The following is a 27,497-nucleotide window of genomic DNA, read 5'->3' as shown; positions in this document are numbered from 1 at the left end:
AAAGAGTTTAGAGGATTTGCTCTAAAATTGAAGAGGTTTGTTTGTCGGGCTCAAACTGGAAAACTGATTTCATTGAAGAAATGAACAACATTCTCCATAGTACTCATTACAAATTTATATGTATTGGGGGGATTTTATTTTTTTCTAGGCATAAGAATATGGGGGAATGCCAACAGAGTCCGGGGAAACTTGGTTACACTTTCAGTTTGGCCAGGAACCTATCAGAACAGAAAAGATCTGAGTTCTACTCTCTGGCATGCCGCAATTGAGGTAGTATGAACAAATTTGAAGACTGTAAGTTACCATGTGTAAAAGAGAGAGATAGTGGGAACCTGTGGTTTAGTACAGGGAAATCAGCTCAGTGCTCCGTCATGATCTAGAAGGGTGAGATGGGGGAGTGGGGTGGGTGGGAGTTCCAAGTAGGGGGGATATTTGTATACATATAGCTGATTCACTTTGTGGTACAGCAGAAACCAACACAATATGGTAAAGCAATTATACTCCAATTTTTTAAAAGGTGAGCTCCAGTAGCCATTGGATTTTTCTGTGTTGGCATCTTTTGGTCTAAGTAGTTTTCCCTTATTTCCTTCCTTCTCCAACATTAATTACTGCTTTCAAACTCCACTACAGGATTTCTCTGCTGCCAATTGACTGAATGCCTTACACATATTACTGTTTAACTCTGAATTTAGTTTCCTTCCTTATATGAAAAATTGGAATGATAGACTTATATAGAAGGTCTAAAATTCATTTTTCATCTAAAATTCTTCTCTATTCAAGGTTATTTACTCTTATCAGATATTACTAATAGGACCCTATTTCCCATGAAGTTTCTTCAGTTACTTTAGCTATTTGTTTAGATGTAGAGTGAGAGTGTGAACAAGAAAATACAAAGTACAGAAGGAGGATTTGGAGGAAAGACAGCTTCCTTTTGTTTTTATTTTGCTTACTTAAATCATAGTAAGGGAAAGGAATTAAAAATAGCTCACTTTGAAAGATGGGATAGGAATTGAATTTTGTTTTTGTGCAACAGTTAATAGTCACCTTAAAGCAAAATCCAAAAGTCTGGACCTTAGTATACATTTATGAGATAATATCTCATTTCATCTGTTCATAGATATTAGAATATAACCAAATGTCAATTAAAGTTAGTTATATCTTTTGAAAGATATTTTATTTTACTTTTATGAATTGTATTTGACTATTTTTATCATCTTTAAAGATAAGGGTGTTTAATATGCTTTCAGTTAGATTTTGTCTGTTTTGCAGATACTATTAGGCAAGAAATAAACCTTCTATGCTTATACCTTTCATTTCTACCACTCTGATTTGGCTTGTAAAATAAAATTGTTTAGTAATTACTTAATACTTGTTCTAACCCTGTTTTTATTATAGCAGATTTTCTTTAAACGAATGAAGGCCTCTACTGAATTTAATGACCCACTATAATTGTCTTAGTTGCCTTTTTCTTAACTAATCAAATTGGTGACAGAATATAACCAAAAAGAGTGACAAAATTTTTGTAATCTTACTATAATACTGGAATTTGGTGTATGCCTTGTTAATATTGAACCACATCCAGTGGATTTTGACTGAAATGTACTTTAATGTACTTATCTAGTGGTGGGTTTACACCAAGAACCTAAGGTAATTTCAGCACTTCATTTGTATTATAAATTTGAATGTGGGTGAATAATGAATTAAATTTTTATTTCAGAAAGTATTGTGGTAATTAGTTTACTGGTGTATGTTGCATACCTGCTCTCATTGTGTAATTGTGCAAAAGCCTGACTTAAAGCATTTTCTTTATCATTGTACTAGATAAATAGAGGTACCAATACAGTCTTACAAAATAATGTAGTGGCTGGATTTGGAAGGTCTGGATACCGCATCGATGGTGAACCTTGCTCAGGTAAGTCTTTGGGTCATTAAAATTAGGAAATATCGTGTCCAAATTTGTTAGAAATAAATGATTATTGTTTGTTAGTTGAATGTGTAATATCACCTCTTCCTGGGCACTGAAAGAACTCAACAAAGTTTTTTCTATATAATATTGGGTTTAAAGAAAAATTAAAACCAATTTTCTTCTCCTCCTTCATCCACATCACTCTTCACACAGTGATATGACCCTTCCAAAGGGGAATCTGGCAAGAGCTACCACAATTACAGAGGCATTTACCTTTGACTCAACATTTCTACTTCCTGTAATCTAACAGTTGCCTCTACAACAGTGAGAAAAAGATTTGTGAACAAGATCATTCATCACAGCGTTGTCTGTACTGGCAGAAAGCTGAAAGCTACCCTGTGTCCAGTTATTGTGGGCTAGTGATAGAAAGCTAAACGTTGGAACAGTAGGCCCCTCTAAAAAAGAAGGAAAAAGATGCATACCTATGTATTAGCATGGAGAAATCACCCGGCTATTCTAACATGATAAGTGGAGGTTGCAGAACAGTGTATGTAAAACTGTTTTGTGTATAGTATGTTTTGTGGAAGAAAGGGAAGAAAAGACTATGTGTGGTCTATGAGGGCTTCTCAGGTGCCTCAGATGGTTAAGACTCTGCCTACAATGTGGGAGACTTGGGTTTAGTCCCTGGGTTGGGAAGATCCCCTGAAGAAGGGCATGGCAACCCACTCCAGTATTCTTGCCTGGAAAATCCCATGGACAGATGAGCCTGGCAAGCTACAGTCCATGGGGTCACCAAGAGTTGGATATGACTGAGCAACTCACACACACACACACACACACACACACACACCAGTATATGCATTTACGTTAAAAAACATTGAAAGTATTAAAGTAAAAAGTCATTGAAGGTAAGCAGGAACAGGGTGCCTGGTCACTTACTACTGTATAAATTTTTATAACCTCTTGACTTCTAAACCAGGTAAATTAATTATTGAATCAAAAAAAAATAGAATAAGAGAACTGCAGGCCTTACCTCTTGAGAAACTTAGCTAAAGGAAATGGAATTTTCTCTGAAAAATGTATAGCCCTTCTCCAGTTGATTTTTTTACATATCTGTAGTTATTTTTGAAATTTATTTGAGTAAGCATTTTTTCTATAAATTCAAAAAATACTGGGCTTTAGCTAATTTTATTTTTGTGCAAAATACATTTTGAAGGAATAAAACAACTTTGGCACAGGTTTAACTGATTCCTTGATGTATGCTCCTTTTAAATATTGTAGTTCACAACAGCTTAAAAGTGGCTTTTCTTTGACTTAAAATTTTAAAATATGTATTTTGTAAAATTTCTTTGAAGTGTTGTTGTGGGTTTGTTTAAATCAAAATATGACCTGTGAATATGAGTATTTACTAATATGTATAATGCCATGTAATACATTTTTACTGACTATGTTGATCTTCCTAAATAATTGGGAGTGTTTATAAGGAGGTTTTACATTTAAAGCAATTTAAAAGTGAGACATCACAAAGGAATTGAAGATTTAACTCCTGGGATGCAACATCAATTTATGCAATTCATGTCCCAGACAAGTGAGGGGCTGAGAAGCTGGGAAAGGAACTCTGACACAGTAGGTCCAGAGGTGAAGCCGTGCTTGTCCACAGGGCTACACTGTGCAGAAGCAAGGTGTAGACATGAAAACAGCTTCTTAGGGAGAAAACAAAACAGAAGTCAGGCAAACTGACCATAGGTGAAATGTCAGTCTCAAAGAAAGAAGGGAAAAGCAGTAGAAGATGGAGGAAATGAGATCTTGGAGAAATTAGACAAGAGAGCTGGTACAATGTACAATTTAGGAGACAGTGCTCCTCTTTATAAGGAATCTTTAAATTTATGCATGGTTAGGAGGGGGTGTTTAAGGTTACTGCTCTGGTTTGTCCATAAGTAAAACTTTCATGAAAATCCACTTTAATTATCCTGTATATTAATAATGGATATAGCTTCCATTTATTGAAGCACTTTATTTGATTATTTCATTTCATTTTGAGACAACCCTGAATTAGGCATTAAAATTTTTTATATATGAGGAAACTGAAGTTATAAAGTTTTAAGCATCTTTCCCAAGATCATGCACGCATTAATTCAAGAAATATTTGATGAGCACCTACCTCTTCATTACCTTCTAGGCTTTAGGAATCTGGCAGTGAAGGAGCTAGACACAGTTTCTTCTCTCATGAAGCTTATTTCTAATAGAAGAGAGGAGATGAATAATTCACAAATAAGTGGTAATTAAACATCAAAGTGAAAAAAATGTAATGCCATGTTAAGTGACTTGAGGCGCTACCTCGTTTTTGTTTTTTCGTGTGTGTTTTTTTATATATATTTGTTTATTTATTTGACTCCACCAGGTCTTAGTTGCAGCACTTGGGATCTTTCAGTTGCAGTGTGCAGAATCTAGTTCCCCGAATGGGGCTTGAACCTCCTCCCTCTGCATTTGGAGCATGGAGTCTTAGCCACTGAACCACTAGGAAAGTCCCCCTGAAGTGCAACTTTGAATCAGGTTGTCAGAGAAAGCTTTTTAAGGAAGTGACTCTTAACTTGACAAAGGGATGATCAGAAGAAACCAGCAACATTGATAGGCAACAAGAGCTATCATTGTATTTTTCAGTTTAGCCTTGTTTGAATCCAAACTTCATAGTCTTTCTAAGGAAACTCATCTTTAGTCAGATACAATAAGTTAAGGGTACTAACTCTAAGTCAAACTTTTGCAAATGAATATACAATTATTCTGAAACAGTGAAAAGACAAATTAGATGAGAAAAATGCTAAATAAAGTAAACCATAAATGGCCGAGCCATGCAAATATTTGATTATCTTGTTAAAACTTGCATCAGAATTATATATTTAATTTTTTTAAAGAATTTCAACCTTAACTGATACTGCTTATAACTGTCATTTGATTCATAATGTTAATTCTTTGCTTCTCTATTTCCTTCAAAGGTCAGTCTAATTCTCTGGAAAAGTGGTTTGACAATGAAGCCCATGGAGGTTTATTTGGTATCTATATGAACCAAGATGGCCTTCCTGGATGTTCGCTTATACAGGGATTTACCATTTGGTCATGCTGGGATTACGGAATTTATTTTCAGGTAAATGGATTCCCAAAAAGTGATTGTTTATTTTCTTTAATGATTGTATTCTGTACTGTGTAACCTACAAATTCTATTACAGACCACGGAGAGTGTGCATATCTACAACGTGACCCTGATTGACAATGGGATGGCCGTTTTTTCAATGATTTACATGCCATCTGCTGTATCTCACAAGATTTCCAGTAAAACGGTGCAAATTAAGGTAAGAATTGAATGCAGCCACACAAAGCAGAAAGAACAACTCTGAGAAGGGTAAAATTACTGAACACAAATGATTTTCTCAACTTCTTCACCCTTCTAGTCATACCTCCTGCTTTTGTGCCCATTGTCTTCTGCCAGGAATCTCTCCATCCTTCCCTCTGCCTGCTCATCTCTTCTTGCTTATCACCTACTAATCTTGTCACAGTTAGTTTAATTTTCACTCACACTATGAAGTCTCCTGAACCCACTTAGGTAGTTTTGACACTTTGTCCTCTTTTTGTTGCTCCTGTTCCCTGCCAAATTCCTATCATAGAAACACAACATTCCATTATATATAATTATTTATATGCCTGCCTCCCCACTCCTGCTTTGAGTGTCATCCACTCAGGGTAGAAATCACATCTTTTGCGTCTTGGTTTACTGATGATCCACTTCTCAAAGTTATATAGGTTGTGCTTTGCTACAGTGGAATTCAGTACTATTCGTTGTCATATTGTTATTAAAGCTTACCTTTTGAACTTTTTTAAATAGAACTCCCTAATTGTTGGAAGTAGCCCTGAATTTAATTGCTCTGATGTCCTAACTAATGATGATCCCAATATTGAACTTTCTGCTGCCCATCGAAGTTCTAGACCTCCATCAGGTAAAGATTTTAGAACTTTTGATTTTGGGGTTCATAAGAGTGCATATTCAAATTTCATTGACTTTCTTCTTTTTATAAAAGGTGGGAGAAGTGGGATTTGCTGGCCTACCTTTTCTTCAGCACATAACATGGCGCCTCGGAAACCCCATGCAGGGATCATGAGTTATAATTCCATCAGTGGTCTTTTGGACATCTCAGGCAAGTTTAAACATAGTCTTTGAAAATCTACTCAATTAAGTTATGTAAAGACTATGTAGAATATAACTAGTATTTCATTGTTAGTTAAAAAAATAATAATGATTAAAGTAATCTGCTTAATATGACAAGCAAAGAAACTGGATGTCAGAGTCAATTTCAAGAATGGTTCCCTGGGGAGTTCCCTGGCAGTTCAGTGGTTAGGACTCTGCATGTGATGTGGCCAGAATAATTAAAAAATAGTTCCCTGGCCAAATTTGTATAAATATTAAAGAATTGACATTACATTTTCCTTCTCAAACAACAGAAAAGGCTCTGGTATAATGATTTAATATTACTTAGTTTCTCTAAATTGGAATGCCCTTTTGTATCATTTGGGTTATATTTTATTAGAACCTTTTACAGTTGAAAAAATTTTAGTTTATAGAACTTAAATGTTTTCCCAAACTTCCACTGCTTTTGGTAGAGCTAGAATTAGAATCAAGATCTCTTGACTTAAAAATCCACTGCTTTTTCACCGAACCAGGCTGCATCCTTAAAATATAAAATAGTTATATACAAATTCATATAGAGAATATAGCAAGTATTTTCATTTTTCCCATTAAATACACTGAGTCATCCTCTATTTCAGTTTAGCAAGTCTCCCTTTCATGAAAACGTTAACCAGTGTCGCCTCAAAGAAACCAGGTCAATAACTTAGACACCTAAGTTTTGACATACTTTCTCATAATTTTAATTCCTAGAAATGCAGGAGAAATTATCATCATTTGTCCACAGTCAGGACCAGAGTAAGGCTATAGTGAGGGTAAGTGTCAGGCCAAAGTGAGGATTAGGGTCAGACCCTAGTGAGCATGAGAGTCAGCCATAATGAATATGGGAGTCTTGCAATGAGGTGGACGAGAGTCAGGCCATAGTGAGGACCAGAGTCAGGTCCCAGTGAGGAATCACTCAGGCTTTAGCGAGAAAAGGAGTCATGCTCCAGTGAGCCAAAGAATCAGGCTTCAGTGAGGAAAGCTTTCAGGCCGTAATGAAGCATAGAGTGAGGCATTTGCTAGGCAAAGAATCAGGCCATAGAAAGGACTAGTGTCAGGCTCTAGGGGACGAGTTTCAGGCCCTATTGAGGACAAGAGTCAGGCTGATGTGAGGACCAGGGTTGGACCATCATGAGAACAGACTCAGGGCCCATTGAGGAGCACAGTCAGTGCAGTGAGGACAGAGTTGGGGAAATGATGAAAATTTGTTTCACATTTTTAGGAATTAAAATTATGAGAGATAGTATGTCAAAACAAAAATAGATGTCTAAGTTATTGACCTGGTGTCTTTGTTGATGGGCTTCTCTTGTGGCTCAGCTGGTAAAGAATTTGCCTGCAATCTGGGAGACCTGGGTTCGATTCCTGGGTTGGGAAGATCCCCTGGAGAAGGGAAAGGCTACCCACTCCAGTATTCTGGCCTAGAGAATTTCATGGACTGTGTAGTCCATGGGGTTGCAAGAAGTCAGACACGACTGAGCGACTTTCACTTTATAATGTGGATAGCCTCGCTAAAAATTGCTTAACGTGCCACATAGGTTTAAGACCAATAAAGCATATCTGCATAGTGTATGAACAGCATCTACTGCTGCAATATTTTGTTAATATTATTCTACAGGTTTATATTCATGTATATGCAATATTTTCTTAAAAGAAAATGTAATCAAGCGGGGAAGTAGATAGCACATAGCTAATTTCAGCATTTTTTGGAGCCACTTTTTACTGTTTTAAGTTTTGAGTAATGAAATTTTAAGTGCGAAAGAGCTTGTTTTTTGATTCGATCAGTTTTATCTTTGGACCACATAATATTTGCAGTAAAACCAAGGGAGCAATAGTGTTTCAGTTATCCTTTTCTATTAGCTAATGATTCTGTGGCTTGGCAGTCTAGGCTTTGTTCAGCTGAGTAGTTCTGCTAATCTTACCTAGGACTGTTCACTGAGCTGCTATCGTTTTACAAGATGTCTTAGGGACTGGTTAGTCTGGGATAGCTTCACTTCCATGTCTGGTGATTGGTGCTGGCCCTTGATGGGATAATGGGAATGATTGAGCCAAGCATCTCCTAGGCTTATTCACATGCTGATAATCACAGAATTCCCCCAAAGTACCAAAAGAGTGAGCCCTCATATGCAAGCTCTTTTCAGATCTGTTTATGTTACTCTTGTCCCATTGTCTAAAGCAAATCACAGAGAAAATATGCCAAGCTCAGAGAAAATACAAGAGAAGACTACTCAATGGTGTGGATTTAGTCCACAAATAGTGGTGGCCTTACCATGGGTTTCCCTGGTAGCTCAGAGAGTAAAAAGTCTACCTGCAGTGCAGGAGTCTCGTGTTTGATCCCTGGGCCAGGAAGATCTCCTGGAGAAGAGAACGGCAACCCACTCCAGTATTCTTGCCTAGAGAATCCCAAAGACAGAGGAGCCAAGTGGGCTACAGTCCATGGAGTTGCAAAGAGTCAGACATGACTGAGCGACTAACATTTATCTGATACATAAGAGCTCCTTGTTCAAGGTAGTGTTAAATGATATGTTTGGTGCAATAGATTTGAAACAAAACTGATTCGACACTTTCTCTACAGCAGATAATGGTTTTCCTATTATTTTTGTTTTAGATACAACGTTTGTTGGATTTAAAAATGTTTGTTCAGGTGAAACTAATGTAATATTCATTACTAACCCTTTAAATGAGGATTTACAGCATCCAATTCATGTGAAGAACATACAGCTGGTTGACACTACTGAACAATCAAAAATATTTATCCATAGGCCTGATTTAAGGTAAAATATGTGAAAATTAAGCTTCTTCTTCCCTGTTATCACAGTTTTCCATTGTTTTATTTCCCTGCCATAGACCTGAGAAAGTTGATGTATTCAAAGTAACTGTTTATGTCTATGAAATTTTAATTGGCATTATGAAAGTATCTAATATATCTATGCCTTCAGGTAAGTTGAAGAATCTAGGCCTTATTATGTATATTTTCTCACGCTTTTCTGCTTGTATATCATAAATAGCACCATCTTTAAACATGGAAGATAACAGACCGAGTCCGAAGTGTATTTGTACATTGAGATCTCTCCATTAATAGTCACCAGAAATGAAAATCATGTCTATAATTTCTTCTCTTTTCCTTACCTCTTTCATTTCCTTTTGCTTTCCAAATATCTTATTATATGCACCACAGTTTATTTGGAAATTAAATGAGAGTCATTATAATCATTGTGATTGAGAATATGCAGAAACTTTGAATGATAATTTTTTTCAATCACAAAGGTTAGTTGGTGTCAGAATATTTCTAGAAGTTGAACCACTTAGATCGTAAGTCTTGAAAGACTATAGCCAATAACTGCTATTCTTCATAAGATGGACAGACCAGGAATTTAGATATAAGAAGCTACTGGAGGAAAGAAAATTTCCATTAGAGCTCTTTGACCATTTTCAGTACAGAGAGAAGACAATAAATAATGCTAATTAGATAGACATCTTTTCAGAGAAATGTAGTATTTCATAACTAGTTTGATTTCATCTGATCTTATTTTTATGAAAACCTGGTATCTCCTCAATAATTGTTATACCAAAGTGTTTTTTGGCTCACTGGAGGCTCTCCCCTCCTAATAGCTAATAGGAGCTATTAGCTCCTATTTAGTTATCATTGAATCTTTCAGATTTCATATACAATTTTAATATCTAGGTCATGGAGAAAACATTATGTTTTAAAATATATCTTTGAATTCTGTACTTTTATTGGGATACTGTTGGCACAATCCCAGATCCATTTTACTAGGTAGCTCATCCAGTCCTCAAATGCTCTAAATGTTGGCCAGTAATGACCTGCATTTGCCTGCTTTTCCAGAAGATTATTCAAACAGGAGTAGCTCTGAGAGGCTAAAGCTCTCCCTACTACCACCTTCTTGCAGTCCATAGAAAAATAACTAATTTATACAAGAAGAGGTAGAATCCCTCTGGGTGTAATTCATGGTCCAGAGGTTCTCTTGAGATCAGATTGAAGCTGGGTATGTAGACCACAGTTGTCCCCCTTTTCTTTCCCTTGCTGTATATGGCTTCTCTCCTTTCCTCTTCTCTCCTTTCCTTATTGAGAACTCTCTTTATAACTCACTTGAACAAAAATCCACATCTCAGGTTCTGTTTCTTTGGAACCTGAAGTAAGATGGAGCCCTACACTATAATGTGAGAGTGCCACTGGGCACTCTGTTCACAGACGTGCTCACAAACCTGCACACACTGGAACACAGAGAACACATAACCTACGGAAATGTTTATTCAAATCATCTCCAAAACTAATAGAGTAAGAAATAGTTAGTTTCACATCTTTTTTAGCAAAAAGCTCAGGTCTACTAGATAGTTGCTATAACTCTGGAATAAATTTTATTTCCCCATTGTATGTATCATATAGTGTAAGTATACTATATACCATGTACATTGCAAATTAAGCAGCCATTTTTATTATTATACCTAATAACAGTCAACACTCCAGGTGGCTCAAGATGAAAGCAGAGTACTGTCTATGATTGAACTGCATGATGGGATTATAGTATTTCATCTCTTATGGTTTGGATATCTACAGAATGGTTATTAAAATATGTAGTGTAAAAATTATAATCTAAGTTTATCTGCTTGTATATACATAGACAAAAGCCTACAAGAATATACGCTAATCTATAATTGTTGATGAGCCTAAAAACTTGGGATAGAAAGGTGAAGTGGACTGAGCTTTTATTAAGGATTTACTTTATAGGAAACATGCAGTACATTTATAATTCTTAAAGAACCATTAAAAAGAAGAAAAGGAAGGGAAAAATATAAAGACTTACCTGCAAACACAAGGATTTTATATGTCTGTGCTACTGAGTAATTTACCTACTCTTTGAGCAGTGTTAGTATATTTTGAGCAATGCACAAATATGAAATGTATCATTCAACAAAATATAAAATAGCAAAATGGAATTCTAATTTTTTTCTCACAAGTATAAATTGTCCTTTTGAAATGTTAATGAATTCATAATAATAGACCAAATCAATACAATGGGAAAGAAGGTCTCATTACAATGTTAATTATATATGCTACTTGGTCCCACTTTGAATCCTTTCTGAAATAAGATTCAAACAAACAATGTTGTGGTACTTTAATCAAATATGCAAGTATATTCTAACGCTCTCCAGAAATAGGGAGTTTATACTAAATCTAAGTATTTGTGCATTTCACCTTTTCTCCACAGTAAGGTGAATCCATCAGATTGTGTAGATATGGTTTGTGATGCCAAAAGGAAATCTTTACTTAGAGATATGGATGGCTCCTTCCTGGGGAATTCTGGTTCAGTAATACCTGAAGCAGAATATGAATGGAATGGAAATAGCCAGTTTGGAATTGGAGACTATAGAATTCCTAAGGTGATGCTCACATTCCCAAATGGAAGTAGAATTCCTGTCACGGAAAAAGCACCTTATAAAGGTTTGTTGGATCTTATTCTGTTAGTCTTCAGGTTCATGGAACAAAACATATCTTTTACTTTTAATGATTGATGTACTCTAATGTATATTTTGTACTTATTAATCATATGTACAAGCAAAAAATAATATGTGAATGCTTTTGTAAGGAGATTCTGTTTCATTTATAAATGTGTTTTCTACCATTTCCAGGAATCATTAGAGATTCAACCTGTAAATACATTCCAGAATGGCAGGGCCATTGGTGCTTTGGGATGGAATATGCAATGATGGTTATCGAAAGCCTGGATTCTGACACAGAAACTCGAAGACTCTCCCCCGTGGCTATAGTGAGCAATGGTTATGTTGATCTCATTAATGGTAGGTATTCAATGTAAATCAACTAGAGTTACTCAAAGCATTCACTCTTTATTATATTCATGGACATATCTCATAAGTTATCTGCCACAAAGAACTAGCAAACATCTGAACTTCCTTGCCTTCTAAATTTAAGAAAGATCTAAGGAAGGGAAAGAGACTTGACTCTTCAGCAGTACCCCTCCCATTAGAAAGCCGGCAATGACTCCAAACTGACCGTTAAAAGAAGAGCAAGAAGATTATGCCTTGAGTGATCTTTATAGGTATGAGTGTGGCATATAAATACATTTAAGAAAAAATTGAATGTCTGCAAAAAAAACCCCAATTTTCTTTACATAAATTAAAAAACTGATAATGTGATATTTGTAATACTTCAGAAGGAACAGTATCAACCTATACCTTTCATTTTCATGAATCCTTGGAAGATTTAATCTTGAATCAGTGTGTTGTGAGGTTTTTTGTTTAGCTTTGGTTTTTCTCCATCCTGATTTCTCTGACTATGAAGACTATCTTGTCAAGCTCCAGAGTCTAGGTCCCTTCCATTCTGGTCCTTGTTGGCTCTCATGTAATGGAAGGCAGTGGTCTCCTGAGGATTCAGATCAACTCTAGTGTCCAAGAGTTTTTGAATAAACAGGTGAAGTTCTAAAAGCTACTAAAAACAGAGGGCAAGGACTCATTGTATATCCCTAAAGTGGCATTGGGGCAACCCACTCCAGCATTCTTGCTTGGAAAATCCCATGGACGGAGGAGCCTGGTAGGCTATAGTCCATGGGGTCGCAAAGAATCTGACACGACTGAGCGACTTCACTTTCACTTTCAATCATGCTTTTAGAGTCTTTGAAATGCTAAAGGGGCACATAACCAGGATCAGAAAGATCTCTCTGTCCTGACAGTGTCACAACATATTCCAGAATATTCTGAAATTCCCAAAATAGCCAATACCCTACAAGTTCATTTTTTTAACTTGTTGAAGAGACTAGAATGATCTATGTCAGCTACATGATTTTAACTTGCTCCACAATTCTGCTCTGACATATAATCTGCCTGGTTTCTATGACCTACAGTCAACCCAGTTTCAAATTCTACCTTTCAGATTTTATAAAGCAGAGAAATCATGGAAAGAATTTTAGACCACTAAGTGACTAATGAAGAGGTTTACAAATTGCTCTGTTTTGTATGGGGAAAGATTTTATTCTATTTATTTTTATATTTTGCTTTTCCTAAAAGGCAATACAAGTTTTCCATTTATAATAGTGATATGACATTTCTCTTTTAAATAAATTTTAAAAAGTGACTGTCTAAGGGTAAAGAACCCACCTGCCAATGCAAGAGACATGAGATGTGTGTTCGATCGCTGGATTGAGAAGATCCCCTGGAGGAGGTGATGGCAACCCACTCCAGTATTCTTGCCTGGAGAATCCCATGGACAGAGGAGCCTGGCGGGCTACAGTCCATAGGGTCACAAAGAGTTGGACACAGCTAAACTGACTTAGCACGCATGCACATCAGTTTAATGAGAATATAGTTTAATGATAAATAATAGCAACGTGGCAAAAATTATGACAGTGTTAGGATTATTGAAGCTTGGGATGTCTCTACTAGGGGGAAAGAAAAATTCCAAGATAAAATTAGTACATATCACTAAAGTTTCCCTAAATTTTGTTTTTAAAATATGGCTTATGTTACTCTAAATTTTTTATTTTATGCATAGAAATGTCTGTGTCCAAAACCCACAAAGAAGGTTTATTTAAAAGCAGAATTTATGTTTTCATTTTTTAATGTAAATTTATTTATTTTAATTGGAGGCTAATTACTTTACAATATTGTATTGGTTTTGCCATACATCAACATGAATCCACCATGGGTGTACACGTGTTCCCCATCCTAGGATTTATGTCTCTAATGCTAAGGAATATGTTATGCTCTATTTGAACTTGAGAAGTTTATATTGATGTAAAATTCAATCGAAGTTCAGTTATAAATATTGATAATTCCAAGCAAGCTAGGAAATTGAGCAAAACTAATGAATAAATACATCAAGAAAATTCATCATTCCATATCTCACTGCTGTGTATATATATAATCCCAGCCACTTTAAAACTGAAGTGCAATAGAGAAGTTTCTTACAAGTCATGTTACGTGTGTTCTGGAAATGTCTGGATTCAGGTGAAATTGTCCAGTTTCTTTTGGCTTTTGAGAGAGTTTAATGGAGTGTTATTTTTCACGTTTTTTCTGTTTATGTATGATGTTGACCCTTCAATAGTACCTATCCTCATTAACAAAAATATTAAAATAACAGGAGGAATGTTAAAGGCAATAAAAACACACTTAAAAGTTTGTCAAGTTAACAGATTAACTAATGAACAAATGAGTGTGAAATAATGAATACATCAGTGATTTGGACATTCAAATGTGTATGTTTTCTAGGTACAAGCTGTATTTTTAGCAAATTAGCTCTGTTAGAGTGTATTTCTCAATAAATGGTTTGAGAAAGTTGGTTCCCACCCAGAGTCACATTTGATAGGAGAAACAGGAGAAAGCATCAAACATTTTCTTCCTCACTGTGGGGCCTGGACTCAAACATGATTATTAAAATAGATATATAAGTAAATCTGCTATTTCCTTTAATAACCTTCCAATGCAGATCCTCAACATATTAATTTACCTTCTGACCCTGAGCTGTCTAAAAGTAAGGATAGTAGAGAGGGAGTTGCTTCCCTGCCTTCCTTTAAAAAAAAAAAAAAAGTTTTCATGTAACCCTTTTCTGTCTGTTTAAAGTCCGTCAGGAGCCTTTATTTGCTGGCTGCGCTGGGCCTTTGTTGCCACTCACAGATTTTTGTTGCTCTGCCTGGGCTTTCTCTAGTCGCAGCGAGCGGGGGCTACTCTCCAGACTCCCTGTTCAAGTGGCTTCTCCTGTTGTGGAGCACAGGCTCTATGGTGCACAGGCTCAATAGTTGTGGTACACGGGCTTATCTTCCCAGACCAGGGAACAAATCTGTGTCCCCCACATTAGCAGGTGGGTTCTTAACCACTGAACCACCAGGAAAGACCCCTGCCTTCTTTTTTAAGGCAAGGCTTGAGAAATAGCTTAGATCACTGAATGGACGGGTGGATGGATAATGGTTGTAAATGGTGAACTTGACCACTGCAATTTATTTTGAATACAATTACACTTCAGGCTTTGCACTAGTAATATTCATAATACGGAACATGAACTTTCATTTGTGTGGATGTAGGCCCACAGGATCATGGCTGGTGTGCTGGGTACACATGCCAGAGAAGACTGTCCCTGTTTCACAGCATCGTGGCTCTGGGCAAATCTTACGAGGTCTACTTCACAGGCACCAGTCCTCAGAATCTTCGACTGATGTTGCTTAATGTTGACCATGACAAGGTAAGGCAAAATAGAAATAATTTCTTATTTGATTATTGGTTCCAGGTGTACAGCAAAGTGATTGATTCAGTGGTACGTACACGTGTCTATCTGAAACTAACACAACACTGTTAACCAACTATACTCCAATATAAAATAAAAAATATTTTAAATAAATGAAGTAATTATTGATAGGTATGTAAAAAATAATAAAAAAATTATTTCATTTATTGACTTTGTCAAGAAATGTACTTTGTCATTCAGTAATTCTATGAAGATTATTTCTGTTCAATTATTTTGAAGTAATTTATTTTAAAAAGTCTGAAAACAACAAAAAAAAAGAATTCCTGGGGAATCCCCTGGCAGTCCAGTGGTTTAGACTCGAGGCTTCTACTGCATGGATCGGGGAGCGAAGATCCAGCATGCCATACAGTGTGGCCAGAAAAAAATTATGAATAAACTTTAAAAAATCAAAGGCTTAAAAAAAGAGTTATTGGTGTTAGTTGCATATATTTCTATCCGCTAAGGACTTTACTTCCCTCTCTGTCCTCTGGAACAACATCAGCCTTACAGCTACCACTAAGAATACTGTGAATCCAGGCAGCTTTATCAGCCTGAGAGCACACAGGAGTCCCAAAACTTCTCCACGTATGCACTGGCTTGTGCTGCTTCATCTGGTGTGACAGTGAGCCCTATGATTTGTGTGATTAGCAAGCAAACCTGAACTTTTACATAAAAACAGCATGCATCTAAAACCGGCCCCTTAGGATTATATTGTCATCCTTCCATGCTGCTATTATTTATATATGTCAGAAATACACCTTTGCAACTTACTTCAGAGATCACAATACATTATCTAAAATATCTTCAATAATGTCAGCTCTTTGCTGTAAAATGAATTCAGCTGGGATAATTAACTTCAGGCTGTGTCAGTGGGAAAAGAGTATGAGGTTAAGTAGAAATCTCATACTATAGATTTTTTTCCTAAGAGTATGAGACTCAGAAGTCCCAGAGTATCAGGAACTGATATGCATCAGTAATGAGTATGAGACAAGGCAGAGAGAGGATTAAGGAAAGGAGACACTCGAGAATGGCAAGAGCATTTCCATCCTTCCAGCTGCTCGAGATAAAACCTTGGAATCATTCTTTATTCCTCTCTTTCTCTCTCATTCCTCATCTAGCCCATGTGCAAATCCTATTGGGAGTTTCTGCAAAATGTCCAGGATCTGACCACTCCTCACCTCCAGTGCTTCTGTCCAGCTTGAGCCAACATTATCTCCTCCCTGGAGTAAGGCAGTTCCTTCCTAACTCCTCCTCCTGCTCTGCCTTTGCCCCCTCTGTGGTCTGTTCTCAGTAACAGAGCTCAGTAACCACCGAGATACCTTCAAAAACACAGGTCAGAGCAGGCCATGCCTGTGCCCCAAACCCTGCAGTAATTTCCCCGTTGTGTCCGTACAAGAGCCAGAGTCCTCACAATGGTCTACAGGGCACCTGAGAATCTCCCCAACCCCTTAGCACTCTGACTTCTCCTCCAGCCATGCTGAGCCCCTTGCTATTCCTCACCCCACCAGACCCTCTGGGCCTGTGAATTTCCGATGATGGTAAGTCTGCCTGGAACATTCTACATTCTACTCCCAACTTCCTCAACTCTCATTCTCCTTTGTAGGTCTACCCTGACCACCCCTCCCTGCTGGCTCACCCAGTTAGTCAGACTCTGATCTTCCTCTCTTTATTCTATGGCACTTCTCACCTTTTAACATGCTTCATACTCTAATTTTTATTATTTCTACTATTTATTGTCTCTCCCTATTCTAGAATGTAAGCTCAAATAGGGCGAGGACTTTTGAAAGTTCCTAAAATAGTGTCTAAATTAAGGGACTCAATTTTTTGAGTGAAAGAATATTTACGTGTAGCTTGTTAAATTTCTTATAAATTCTGCCCCACCTTTGCAAAAGCCAAGTCTCCTTACTTTATCTGATAGCATGAAATATGGGGAATGAATATGAAGGATGACCCACACTTAATCAGGATAGTTATTTTGACTGATTTTTTTTTTATCTTACTAACAAAATTTTCTCAGAGATGAGCAGTGTTTTCAACATGAAGTACCTAATTTTGTGTGGGTACATTGTACAGAAGAGCACTGCTAATGCTCCCATTTCCCCCGCCCCTGGAGTTGAAAGCCTGTGTTGAACGTCATCTTTTAAAGGAATTCATTCTTTAATTTAGAGGTTGTCCTCTAGTATTTTTTCTTACATTGCATTCTTTCCTATGAATACGTGCATGCTCAATCGCTCAGTCATGTCTTACTCTTTGAGACCCTATGAACTGTAGCCCGCCAGGCTTCTCTGTCCATGGGATTTCCCAGGCAAGAATATTGGATTGGGTTGCCGTTTCCTTCTCCAGGGGATCTTCCTGACCCAGGGATCGAAACAAAGTCTGTTGCTTCTCCTGCATTGGCAGGCAGATTCTTTACCACTGCACCACCGGGGAAGCTCCTTCCATGAATTCACACACACCTTGCATGCCTGCATGCACGCTGAGTTGCTTCAGTCATGTCCAACTCCTTGCGATCCCATGTTGAATGTAAATCTGTTTAAAGTTTTTAGTTTAATATTTACCCTAAATCCATAAGACTTTGTTTTAATATTCTACGGAAGGCATGTATAAAGAATATTTTCAAAGTGCTAAATTCTAAGTATTCTCTTTCATTGTTCTCTTTAGATGTAAAAATGTTTTTTATTTTTAATAGGCTGTTCTGGTAGGAATTTTTTTCCCCACACGTCAGCGTTTGGATGTCTATGTGAACAATACATTGGTCTGCCCCCAAAATACAGTGTGGAACTCCCAACAGAAATATTGTGAACTTACTAGACAACTGTATACAGGTATTTGCTCAGAAAAATACAGCATACATTGTCTATGTACTTAATGGTGTATAAAATTCTTCATAGTGTTTCATTATTAATATTTTTAGTTCCTTAGCCCTTGACAAATACAGAGAAAATAAATGTTTACCCATGGTCCACCACACACTAAGATGTGTTCATTTAGAACATATGTGCCCTGAAAGATCCCTCCTGATGGAATTCTTGTCTATCTGCACACCTGCAGATAAAAGTCTGTGTGTACCATGGCTATTCCTTTGCCCTGGGAACATTTATATGCTACACATTTAGTTCAGTTATTCCTGCGTACAGAAGAGATTTCGCTTAGAATTTTTACCCTATGTTTGCTTCACTTCTCTTTCATAGAGGTTAGAACCTAACTTCATTGATAGTCACCAGAAGTATTGCCGAGAAAGTTAGCATAACAGCAGTTGAACACTGTGAAGTAAATATGTAAAGTAAACTCTGGATTTAAAGGAAATATATGAAAGAAGCTAACTTGCGCATTTACCATTGTTGCAAAACCGGGATTTATCTCTGCTCCTGGAAGTTTTTTTGTTAAACAGGGTCCTAATAAGGCCAGTCCACTCCTTTCCACATGTGCTACTTATCATCATATTTTAGTTGTGCCCCCTAATCTTGGTTAATGATTACATCAATGTGTGCTGTAGATCATAAATGAAGCTAGACAGGAGAGTATGAATGAATGACCCGTAATCATTACTGTCTATGAAGCAAGTCCTACTTCTACTAATATGAATAGCTGCTATTTCCAGAGATGTTGCCATGTGTCAGGCACTGTGCTAAGTGCTTTGTATATAATAACTCGCTGTTCCTATGTCCTAGTAATAACCCTCTGAGGTAGGCACAGACAAGTAGACTGAGACACAGGGCGGTGGAGTAACTTGCCAGGGTCTCTGTCTTAGCTCAGGCTGCCATAACAAAATGCCATAACCTAGACGGCTTAAAAACAGAAATTTATTTTTTTACTATTCTGGAGGCTGTGAGATCAGGATACCATTATGGTCTGGTTCTGAATACTTGCAGATGGCTGCCTTCTCACTGAAATCTCAGGTGGCAGGGAGGGGCTGGGGAGAGACCGTGAGCTCTCTGGTGTCCCTTCTTATAAGGGCCTTAATTCATCATGAAGTCCCCACCCTCACTTTCTCCAAACCTAATTACTTCACAAAGGCTTCATCTCGAAATCCTGTCACACTGCGGGTTATGGCTACCATACATGAATTTGAGTGGGGGGACCCAATTCAGTGTAGAGCAATATCGAAGCTGGTAGGGGTAGTGCAAGGTACTGAACACACAGAGTCTAAGCTCTATAACCCAGGCACTTTGTTATGCTCCATGGCCTTCTTGTAAACTAGGAGAGTCAGTGTTATTTTTACATACAAATGATTGCACCTATTTGCAGCTTAATTTTTATAAATTTTAACTCTGTTTTTTAAAAAAAATACTTTTGATACAAAGTACTCTATCATTCAAGTCAAGGAAATAGAAAGAATATCAACAGGCAGAATTTAATAAATTGGTGACAGGGAATTGATTACAGAAGTCTGCAAAACAGTACCACCACTGCCCTTTTAGAAAATTTGTTTCTGAAATAACATTGTTTTTAGACAAACATTTTGCTTTGACACTTGGAATGAGAAATAATATCCCTGTATTATGGCTGTACATATCTCTTTAGGTTGCCCAAAATGTGAAGATATGAGAAAGTTACCTAGAATAAGTGATATATGCCTCTCTAATGGTAGTTTGAGAACAGCTTCAATTTATAATACAAAAGCATAGGCTTCAGATTCATGGAATGTTTAAGCCAAATTGCAAGTAGAACTTATACTAGTAGATGTTCAAAAATATATAGTAATAATGAAATGGCTTCTTAATACCATTGCTATGAATGTCTATTATGTTAGTAAGAAATAATCTCTTTTTTCTAAGATTCTAATTTCTTTTCCTCAGTATGCCCCACTATGAAATGTGGTAAAAAGCTTCATACCACAATCCAGTATTATTGTACAGTCAGACTTTGTGTTCAATATATGTTAGTGGATTTATTACTTCTTGGACATTGTTTATACTATGCCCTAAAATCACATATATGCTTATTCATTACATATATAGGTATATATGATCTCAATCACTTTTACAAAAATTCAGTGCCCTAGAAGAATGTTTTTTGCATTAACTAAAGGGTTTTCAGTCTGAAATGTAAACTTGTGTTATTGATGTGAGATCCTTCTGAGATGTTTTCTTATAAACTTCATTTATAGCATATACTTTTGTCCTTAGTAAAATTAGAAGCACTGAACCATCAATTTTCCTTAAGAGCTGGTATAGAGCACTGCATAAATTAAATGGCTGTTAAAGTTACATTTACATTTTTAATGACAAAATGCCTTTGGTCAAGGCTTTAAAATTCTGAAAATATAAAGAGTATTATAAGTACAACAGAGATTTCTAGTTTATAATTAGATTTTATTTCTCATTAGTATATCTATAGCTAGTTGTTTTTTAAACTAAATTTAATATATAATGATTATTAATGGTATTATTTTTAAAATTAACTAATTTTGCATGTCAGTTCTATAAATGTTTTTGCTTTTAATATGCACATTTTCCTGTGAAAGAATGATAAGATTGAACTTTTTCAGAATTTCGTACATTTAAACAAATATTAAATACTGCATGGTAGTTATGATAATATAAATAAATTTAACTGTGCTGTTTTGTCTTTTTTTCCTTTATAGAGCAATTACTTCCTAACCTGAATTCCACTGTCCTTGGTGAAAACTACTTTGATAGAACCTACCAGATGCTTTACCTTTTGGTTAAGGGGACTATACCTGTTGAAGTTCATACCGCTACAGTCATATTTGTCTCTTTCCAATTACCTGCTGTAACAGAGGATGACTTTTATAGCTCTCATAATCTGGTTAGAAATCTTGCCTTGTTCCTAAAGATACCAAGTGACAAAATCCGTGTCAGCAAAGTCATACGAGGGGAGAGCCTGCGGAGGAAGAGATCCATGGGGCTCACGGTTGAACTGGAGATTGGTGATCCTCCCCCTCAGTTCATAACCAATGACACCACAGGTATGAAAAGTAGACACTTGAGAAAGGGTAATGTCATTACCAAAACCGCATCCATAAATAACACTATTGAGGCTTGGTAAGCCAGGCCTCAGGAAATCCCACCAACCCCACATCCTGAACCCTCTAAGGACCTGGAAACTCTTTTCTCTGCTCTACTCCTGTAATCCCAAATTATTTTGAATTATGAAGAAACTTCAACCTCTATTTTGTTATTGTAGCAATTCACTACTTCCACAATAGGATTTGATCTAACGTAAGATCCAAAAAATGACCTAAGGAAGTGACCTTATAGTTGAGAGATTCAGGATGAGAAGAATTGGCCAATGAATGAAAAGAGTTGGTCAAAGTGGGTGGTAAGAATAGGCAGTGAGAGTTTGGTCCAGTTGAAGAACTGGAAAGGACCCAGAAGATCTGCAGCAGAAGGCTCCAGGAAGAACAAGCTGCTAGAGACGAGGTTGAGAGGTACACAGGTGCTAGATCGTGGGAAACCAAAAGAGGTTCTCCTCTTTGTAAGCCAAGAGAAAGGACAGTGGGGGTCTTCCTAAAGGAGATAAATAAACCTGTGGAGATTCTGAGAGGTGGAGTAGTAGGTTGGATTTCTAAAGTCATCTATTTACCCTAATAAGTGCAAATGTGCAAGAATATGTCCTGTCTTTCATTTCTGTGAAGGACCTAATCAGCCTTACTAGCCATCACCCCTTTCTCTGTCCCTTACTCACTATACCCTATTTTCTAGGTATCAGAGATAAAAATAAGCTCAGCTATTCTGTCAGAGGTAACTTTGGTGGCTTAAATTATGGTTTCCTCAGGCTGACTCTGGTTGAGCATTGGGGTAAATGTTCAGACCTTCAGATTTTGTTCCTCTCCATCTTTTCAAGTTGGTATCTGAATGACAAGGGGCTTTCTTGACCTCAGACCCTCCCGTTGCCCTCTTGTCCTCATAGTTTCTGTGGCAGGGTGCGTGGTCTTCTCTGCTCTGCCCGAACCTCTCTGTGGTACAACTGAACTTTCCTGGCCTCTTGACATGCAATCACATTCTCAGCTGTAATTCCATGCCGTTGTCTCTGGTGGTCAAGCCAAATACCTAGGTATACACTTCTCCAAGAAGATGAGATCTGAGTCTTTGTAGGAGGAAGATTAGCATCCAGCTTAAGCTTCAAGTCCCTTTACTTGAACAAGTCCTGGGATGGGCTTTAACTTTCAAGGCCCTGGAAGAATGGTCCACTTAATAATGTGGTCAAATAATGGACTATTATTATAAAAGTTGTACAAATAAGACTTATTCTTAAAAAGAGTCTCCATGTTGTATAAACTGCAGACTCAGAAAATCCTCATCTACCCCATTCCTGTTAAGCATCTTCTTCATCCAACTCCCAGGCTCTCTTATGTGTCCACTTAGTACTGAGTGTTCTCATCTTCTGCCACTAGGGTCATCACTCTTTTCCCCCTGCGGTTTGCTTCTGAGCTTTAACCCCATGCACCAGCCATGTTGCTCTTCTGGAATTCTACCAGTTAGGCAGGCAAAAGCTTCCTCCCTTGTGGAGATCAGCCTGTGAAAAGGCTTGCATGGATGGAAGGAAGTGCTGATCAGCTCTCTGTTGAAGGAAATAGGAGGCACAGGCTTGTGTTTGCAGCCAGATCTTCCACTGGGCTTCCCTGGTGGCTCAGCTGGTAAAGAATCCGCCTGCAATGTGGGAGACCTGGGTTTGACCCCTGGGTTGAGAAGATCCCCAGGAGCAGGGAATGGCTACCCACTCCAGTATTCTGGTCTGGAGATTTCCATAGACTGTATAGTCCATGGAGTCGCAAAGAGTCAGACACGACTGAGTGACTTCACTCTCTGCCCAGTCATAGGTTACTCTTCTTCATCAACCTTGGGTTTCCTTGTATCTACAGGATCAGGGCTTTGGGATCAACATAGTCTCTAATTTAGTCTAGGAGTTGCATCAGGTTCAGATACAGGTCTATGTATATAGATTGCTCACTGACTCTAAAAAATTCCCTGGTAAGCCCTTACGTGTATTGAGTTCCAGTACTTACTACACTAGCCACTCTAATGTCAAAAAAAAAATGTGATTTATTTCCTGTATGTAATCTAAATTGCTTCACATACAACCTCTCCTACCCTCCCTTCTCTTAAAGCAGTTTTATCTTGCTCGCCAGATTTAGATACCCAGATATAAGCACACTGCAGTTTAAGAACATGGAATTAGGGGCAGGAGGAAAGATAGGCTAACGGCTTGTTTCTAAGACTTAAACTGAATTAGGGTTTGAGGTCTCAAGGAAAGCCCTATAACCTGGCAAGGTGTGATATCACAGCAAAATTTTGCAAAGTGGCAAGAAAGATATGCATGGAGTAACACTTCTGGCCCCTCACAGCCTTCACAAAATGTTAGGACATCCATAAGTTTCCAGGTGTCCTAGAAAGTGGTTGCTTAAGTACTGAGGGGACCTCTGGACAAAGAGTCGTGTCAGGAAAAGCAGCTTTTCAAGTGAAAGTCTTTGGTTTCTAGCTGGCAGTCAGCAGAAATGGATGCCTTCACATATCAGATGGTCAGAGAGAACCTGTTAACCATGCCAGCAGGTCAGATGTGCCACCCTGCACCAAAAACCAGCGAGGAGAGATGGTAGTAGCAGTGTATGGATGTAAAGCACCTTTGTACAGCTGCCGTGAGTTCACGTGGCATACCCAGAAAGCCATCTTGTAGGAGAGTGTGTGTGGGGGGAGAGTCTGAAAGATTGCCATTTATCCTGAAGAGATTGAATCAACCAAAAGAAGCCTTTAGATGGTAACGATAACCCTGTATGTGAGACAGCAAAAGAGACACAGATGTATAGAACAGTCTTTTAGACTCTGTGGGAGGGGGAGAGGGTAGGATGATTTGGGAGAATGGCATTGAAACATGTATAATATCATATGTGAAACGAATCGCCACTCCAGGTTCGATGCAGGATACAGGATGCTTGGGACTGGTGCACTGGGATGACCCAAAGAGGATGGTATGGGGAGGGTGGTGGGAGGGGGGCCCAGGATGGGAAACACATGTACACCTGTGGCGGATTCATGTTGATGTATGGCAAAACCTATACAATATTGTAAAGTAATTAGCCCCCAATTAAAATAAATAAATTTAAATTAAAAATAAATAAAATGGACAGGGACTAAAAATACCTGAGACTGTGATTTTCAGTGTCACATGAGACCTTCTGCCCGAGAGCACTGCCTGAGCACACTAAGCTTGAGGGCCTAGCCTTCACGGAAGAAACTCAGTGACTAAAGCCCTCAGGGCATGAGTCTGGATAAGGAAGGTGCTAGACATGTAGGAACAATACACCAAAACATTGGCTGTGGTTGTTGTTGGTTTTTTGTTTCTTTTTTTTTTTTGGAATATAATTGATTTTACAATGTTGTGTCAGTTTCTGCTGTACAACGTCATGAATCAGCCATTGTTGTTGTTCAGTAGCCCAGTTGTGTCCAACTCTTTGCAACTCATAGAGTGCAGCACGCCAGGCCTTCCTGTCCATCACCATCTCCCAGAGTTTGCCCAATTTCATGTCCATTGCATCACTGATACCATCCATCCATCTCATCCTCTGATGCTTTCCCAGCATCAGGGACTTCTCCAATGAGTCGACTGTTCACACCAGGTGACCAAAATACTGGCACTTCAGCTACAGCATCAGTCCGTCCAATGAGTATTCAGAGTTGATTTCCCTTAATATTAACTGGTTTGATCTCCTTGCTGTCCAAGGGACACTCAGGAGTCTTTTCCAGCACCACGGTTCAAAGGCATCAATTCTTTGGCGTTCTGCCTTCTTTACAGTCCAGCTCTCACAATAGTACATGACCACTGGGGAGACCATAGCCTTGACTATACAGACCTTTGACAGTAGAGTAATATATCTGCTTTTCAACACACTGTCTAGGTTTATCATAGCTTTCCTGCCAAGAAGCTAATGTCTTCTGATTTCATGGCTACAGACACTGTCTGCAGTGATTTTAGAGCCCAAGAAGAGGAAATCTGTCACTAGCTCCACCTTTTCCCCTTCTATATGCATGAAGTAATGGTACTGGATGACATAATCTTAGTTTTTTTAATATTTAGTTTTAAGCCAGCTTTTTCATTCTCCTTCACTCTCATCAAGAGGTTCTTCAGTTCCTCTTCACTTTCTGCCATTAGAGTGGTATCATCCACACAAGTGAGGTCATTGATATTTCTCCCACCTATCCTGATTCCATCTTGTAACTCATCCAGCTCAGCAGTTCTCATGATGTGCTCAGTGTATAGGTTCAATAAACACAGTGACAGCCCAATTGTACTGCTTTTTCAATCCTGAACCAATCGACTGTTCCATACAGGGTTCTAACTGTTGCTTCTTGACCTGCATACAGGTTTCTCAGGATACAGGTAAGATGGTTGGTATCCCCATCTCTTTAAGAGTTTTCCACAATATTTTATGATCCACACAATCAAAGGCTTTAGTGTAGCTGATAAAAGAGAGGTAGATGTTTTTCTGGAATTTCCTTTCTTTCTCTATAAACCAATGAATGTTGGCAATTTAAATCTCTGGTTCCTCTGCCTTTTCTAAATCCAGCTTGTATGTCTGGAAGTTCTTGGTTCTCATAATGCTAAAGCCTAGCATGCAAAATTTTAAGCATGACCTGATTAGATGATTAAGCAGGTTCTGATTAGACCTGGGAGATGAGGCAATTGTCCAAGGATTAGATCATTCTTTAATACTACCCTAAGGAGGGGATACATATGTATATATGTGTACATATATCCCCTCCTTCTTGAGCCCCCCTCCCACCTCCCATTCCACCCATCTAAGTTATCACAGTTCCAGCCATCTAGGTCATCAGAGCACTGAGCTGAGCTCCCTGTGCTATATGACAACTTCCCACTAGCTGTTTTACACATGGTAGGGTATATATGCCAGTGATACTCTCTCAGTTCACCCCACCCTCCTTCTCCCACTATGTCCACAGGGTCCATTCTCTACGTCTGTGCGTCTGTTTCTGCCCTGCAAATAGGTTCATCAGGACCATTTTTCTAGATTCCATATATATGCATTAATATACAGTGTTTGTCTCTTTCTGATGGGCTTCACTCTGTAGTTGTTTCTTAAATGATCGCTCTGACTGCAGTGTGTAGAGCAGAATGCAAGAGGGAGAGAATGGATGCCAGGAAGCCGGTTTGAAAGCTGTTTTCATATCTCTGCTGCTAATGGGTTAACTAGGATTTGGGCAATGGAGTCAGAGAGATTTCGAAATGGAGAACTGATTATATAGTGTGGGGAGAGGTGAAGGAGAAGAAGGGCTCAAGTGAGAGGTCCAGGCTTCTCTGACAAGAGGTGCCCCTTCACAAGGTAAAGAGCCTTAGCGGGGGAAGTAGGTTTACAAGGAACCGCAAAGCTAGAAAAAGGGAGCAGAAACTACCTACAGTGTCAGAATCAACCTTGAAAATTGTCAGTGTCCAGAGCAAGGAACATTTTTGTTAGTAATTTAATGATAATGTTAGCCACTCATTAATACATACTATAGATTCAATGATGCTAACTATCCTTCCGTTCTGCAATTAACATTCTATTTTTTTAAAGTAATATTTGATGATAGACGTACATGAGAGTGCTTCACTTCAAAAACAAAGAATGACATAGGAAAGTGTTAAATTAAGAAACATTTTTCCCTGCATGCTTTCACTCATTTTTCTTAAAATTATATTATCATCTTTGTTTTCTTTTTTCTTTAATTCTAGCTAATATATATATATATTCTACAGAGTTTTTTACTTTCCTGACCTCCTTAGAATGACTTTGTCATGTTTAGCTCAGGTGTGGTTAGCAAGCTATAGAATTCTCTAATGTGGATGGAGCAAGTGGCACAAAGGAAAACTGAAGTGAAATATTCTCACACGTTCTCCCTACTCCATATTCTTACAGTCCACTTTCCTTATAGGTCAGATGCAGTTACCTGAACTCCAAGAAATTGCTGGTTCTCTTGGACAAGCTGTAATTTTAGGAAAAACCAATAGTGTCCTCGGGTTTAATGTCTCTTCCATGTCTATTACCGATCCTATCCCCAGCCCCAGTGATTCTGGCTGGGCTAAGGTAAGAAAATGCAACTAGAAAGATGTATTTTGCTATTTAACACATTGCTTCTTCTTTATTTTAACTGTTCTTCTATTTCAGA

At 37.9% G+C, this 27,497-nt stretch overlaps 1 protein-coding gene across 1 annotated transcript in view; it reads left to right on the top strand.

Annotated features, from left to right (window-relative positions):
* Window positions 1–27,497, top strand: part of LOC120879074 (fibrocystin-L) — a 177,423-nt gene that overhangs the window by 137,158 nt on the left and 12,768 nt on the right. Inside the window, exons 62-74 of the mRNA XM_040262130.1 lie at window positions 149–270; window positions 1,822–1,912; window positions 4,900–5,048; window positions 5,131–5,253; window positions 5,784–5,895; window positions 5,977–6,093; window positions 8,728–8,893; window positions 11,351–11,583; window positions 11,772–11,939; window positions 15,173–15,330; window positions 18,062–18,197; window positions 20,960–21,304; window positions 27,264–27,415. Coding sequence (XP_040118064.1) covers window positions 149–270; window positions 1,822–1,912; window positions 4,900–5,048; window positions 5,131–5,253; window positions 5,784–5,895; window positions 5,977–6,093; window positions 8,728–8,893; window positions 11,351–11,583; window positions 11,772–11,939; window positions 15,173–15,330; window positions 18,062–18,197; window positions 20,960–21,304; window positions 27,264–27,415 — 2,072 coding nt within the window. The remainder of the gene's footprint in view (window positions 1–148; window positions 271–1,821; window positions 1,913–4,899; window positions 5,049–5,130; window positions 5,254–5,783; window positions 5,896–5,976; window positions 6,094–8,727; window positions 8,894–11,350; window positions 11,584–11,771; window positions 11,940–15,172; window positions 15,331–18,061; window positions 18,198–20,959; window positions 21,305–27,263; window positions 27,416–27,497) is intronic.

This window comes from Oryx dammah, unplaced genomic scaffold (genome assembly GCF_014754425.2).
Source record: "Oryx dammah isolate SB20612 unplaced genomic scaffold, SCBI_Odam_1.1 HiC_scaffold_19, whole genome shotgun sequence".
Taxonomy (NCBI): Eukaryota; Metazoa; Chordata; class Mammalia; order Artiodactyla; family Bovidae; genus Oryx; species Oryx dammah.
Note: the sequence above shows the minus strand (reverse complement) of the source record. Positions and strands in the feature narration are given on the sequence as shown.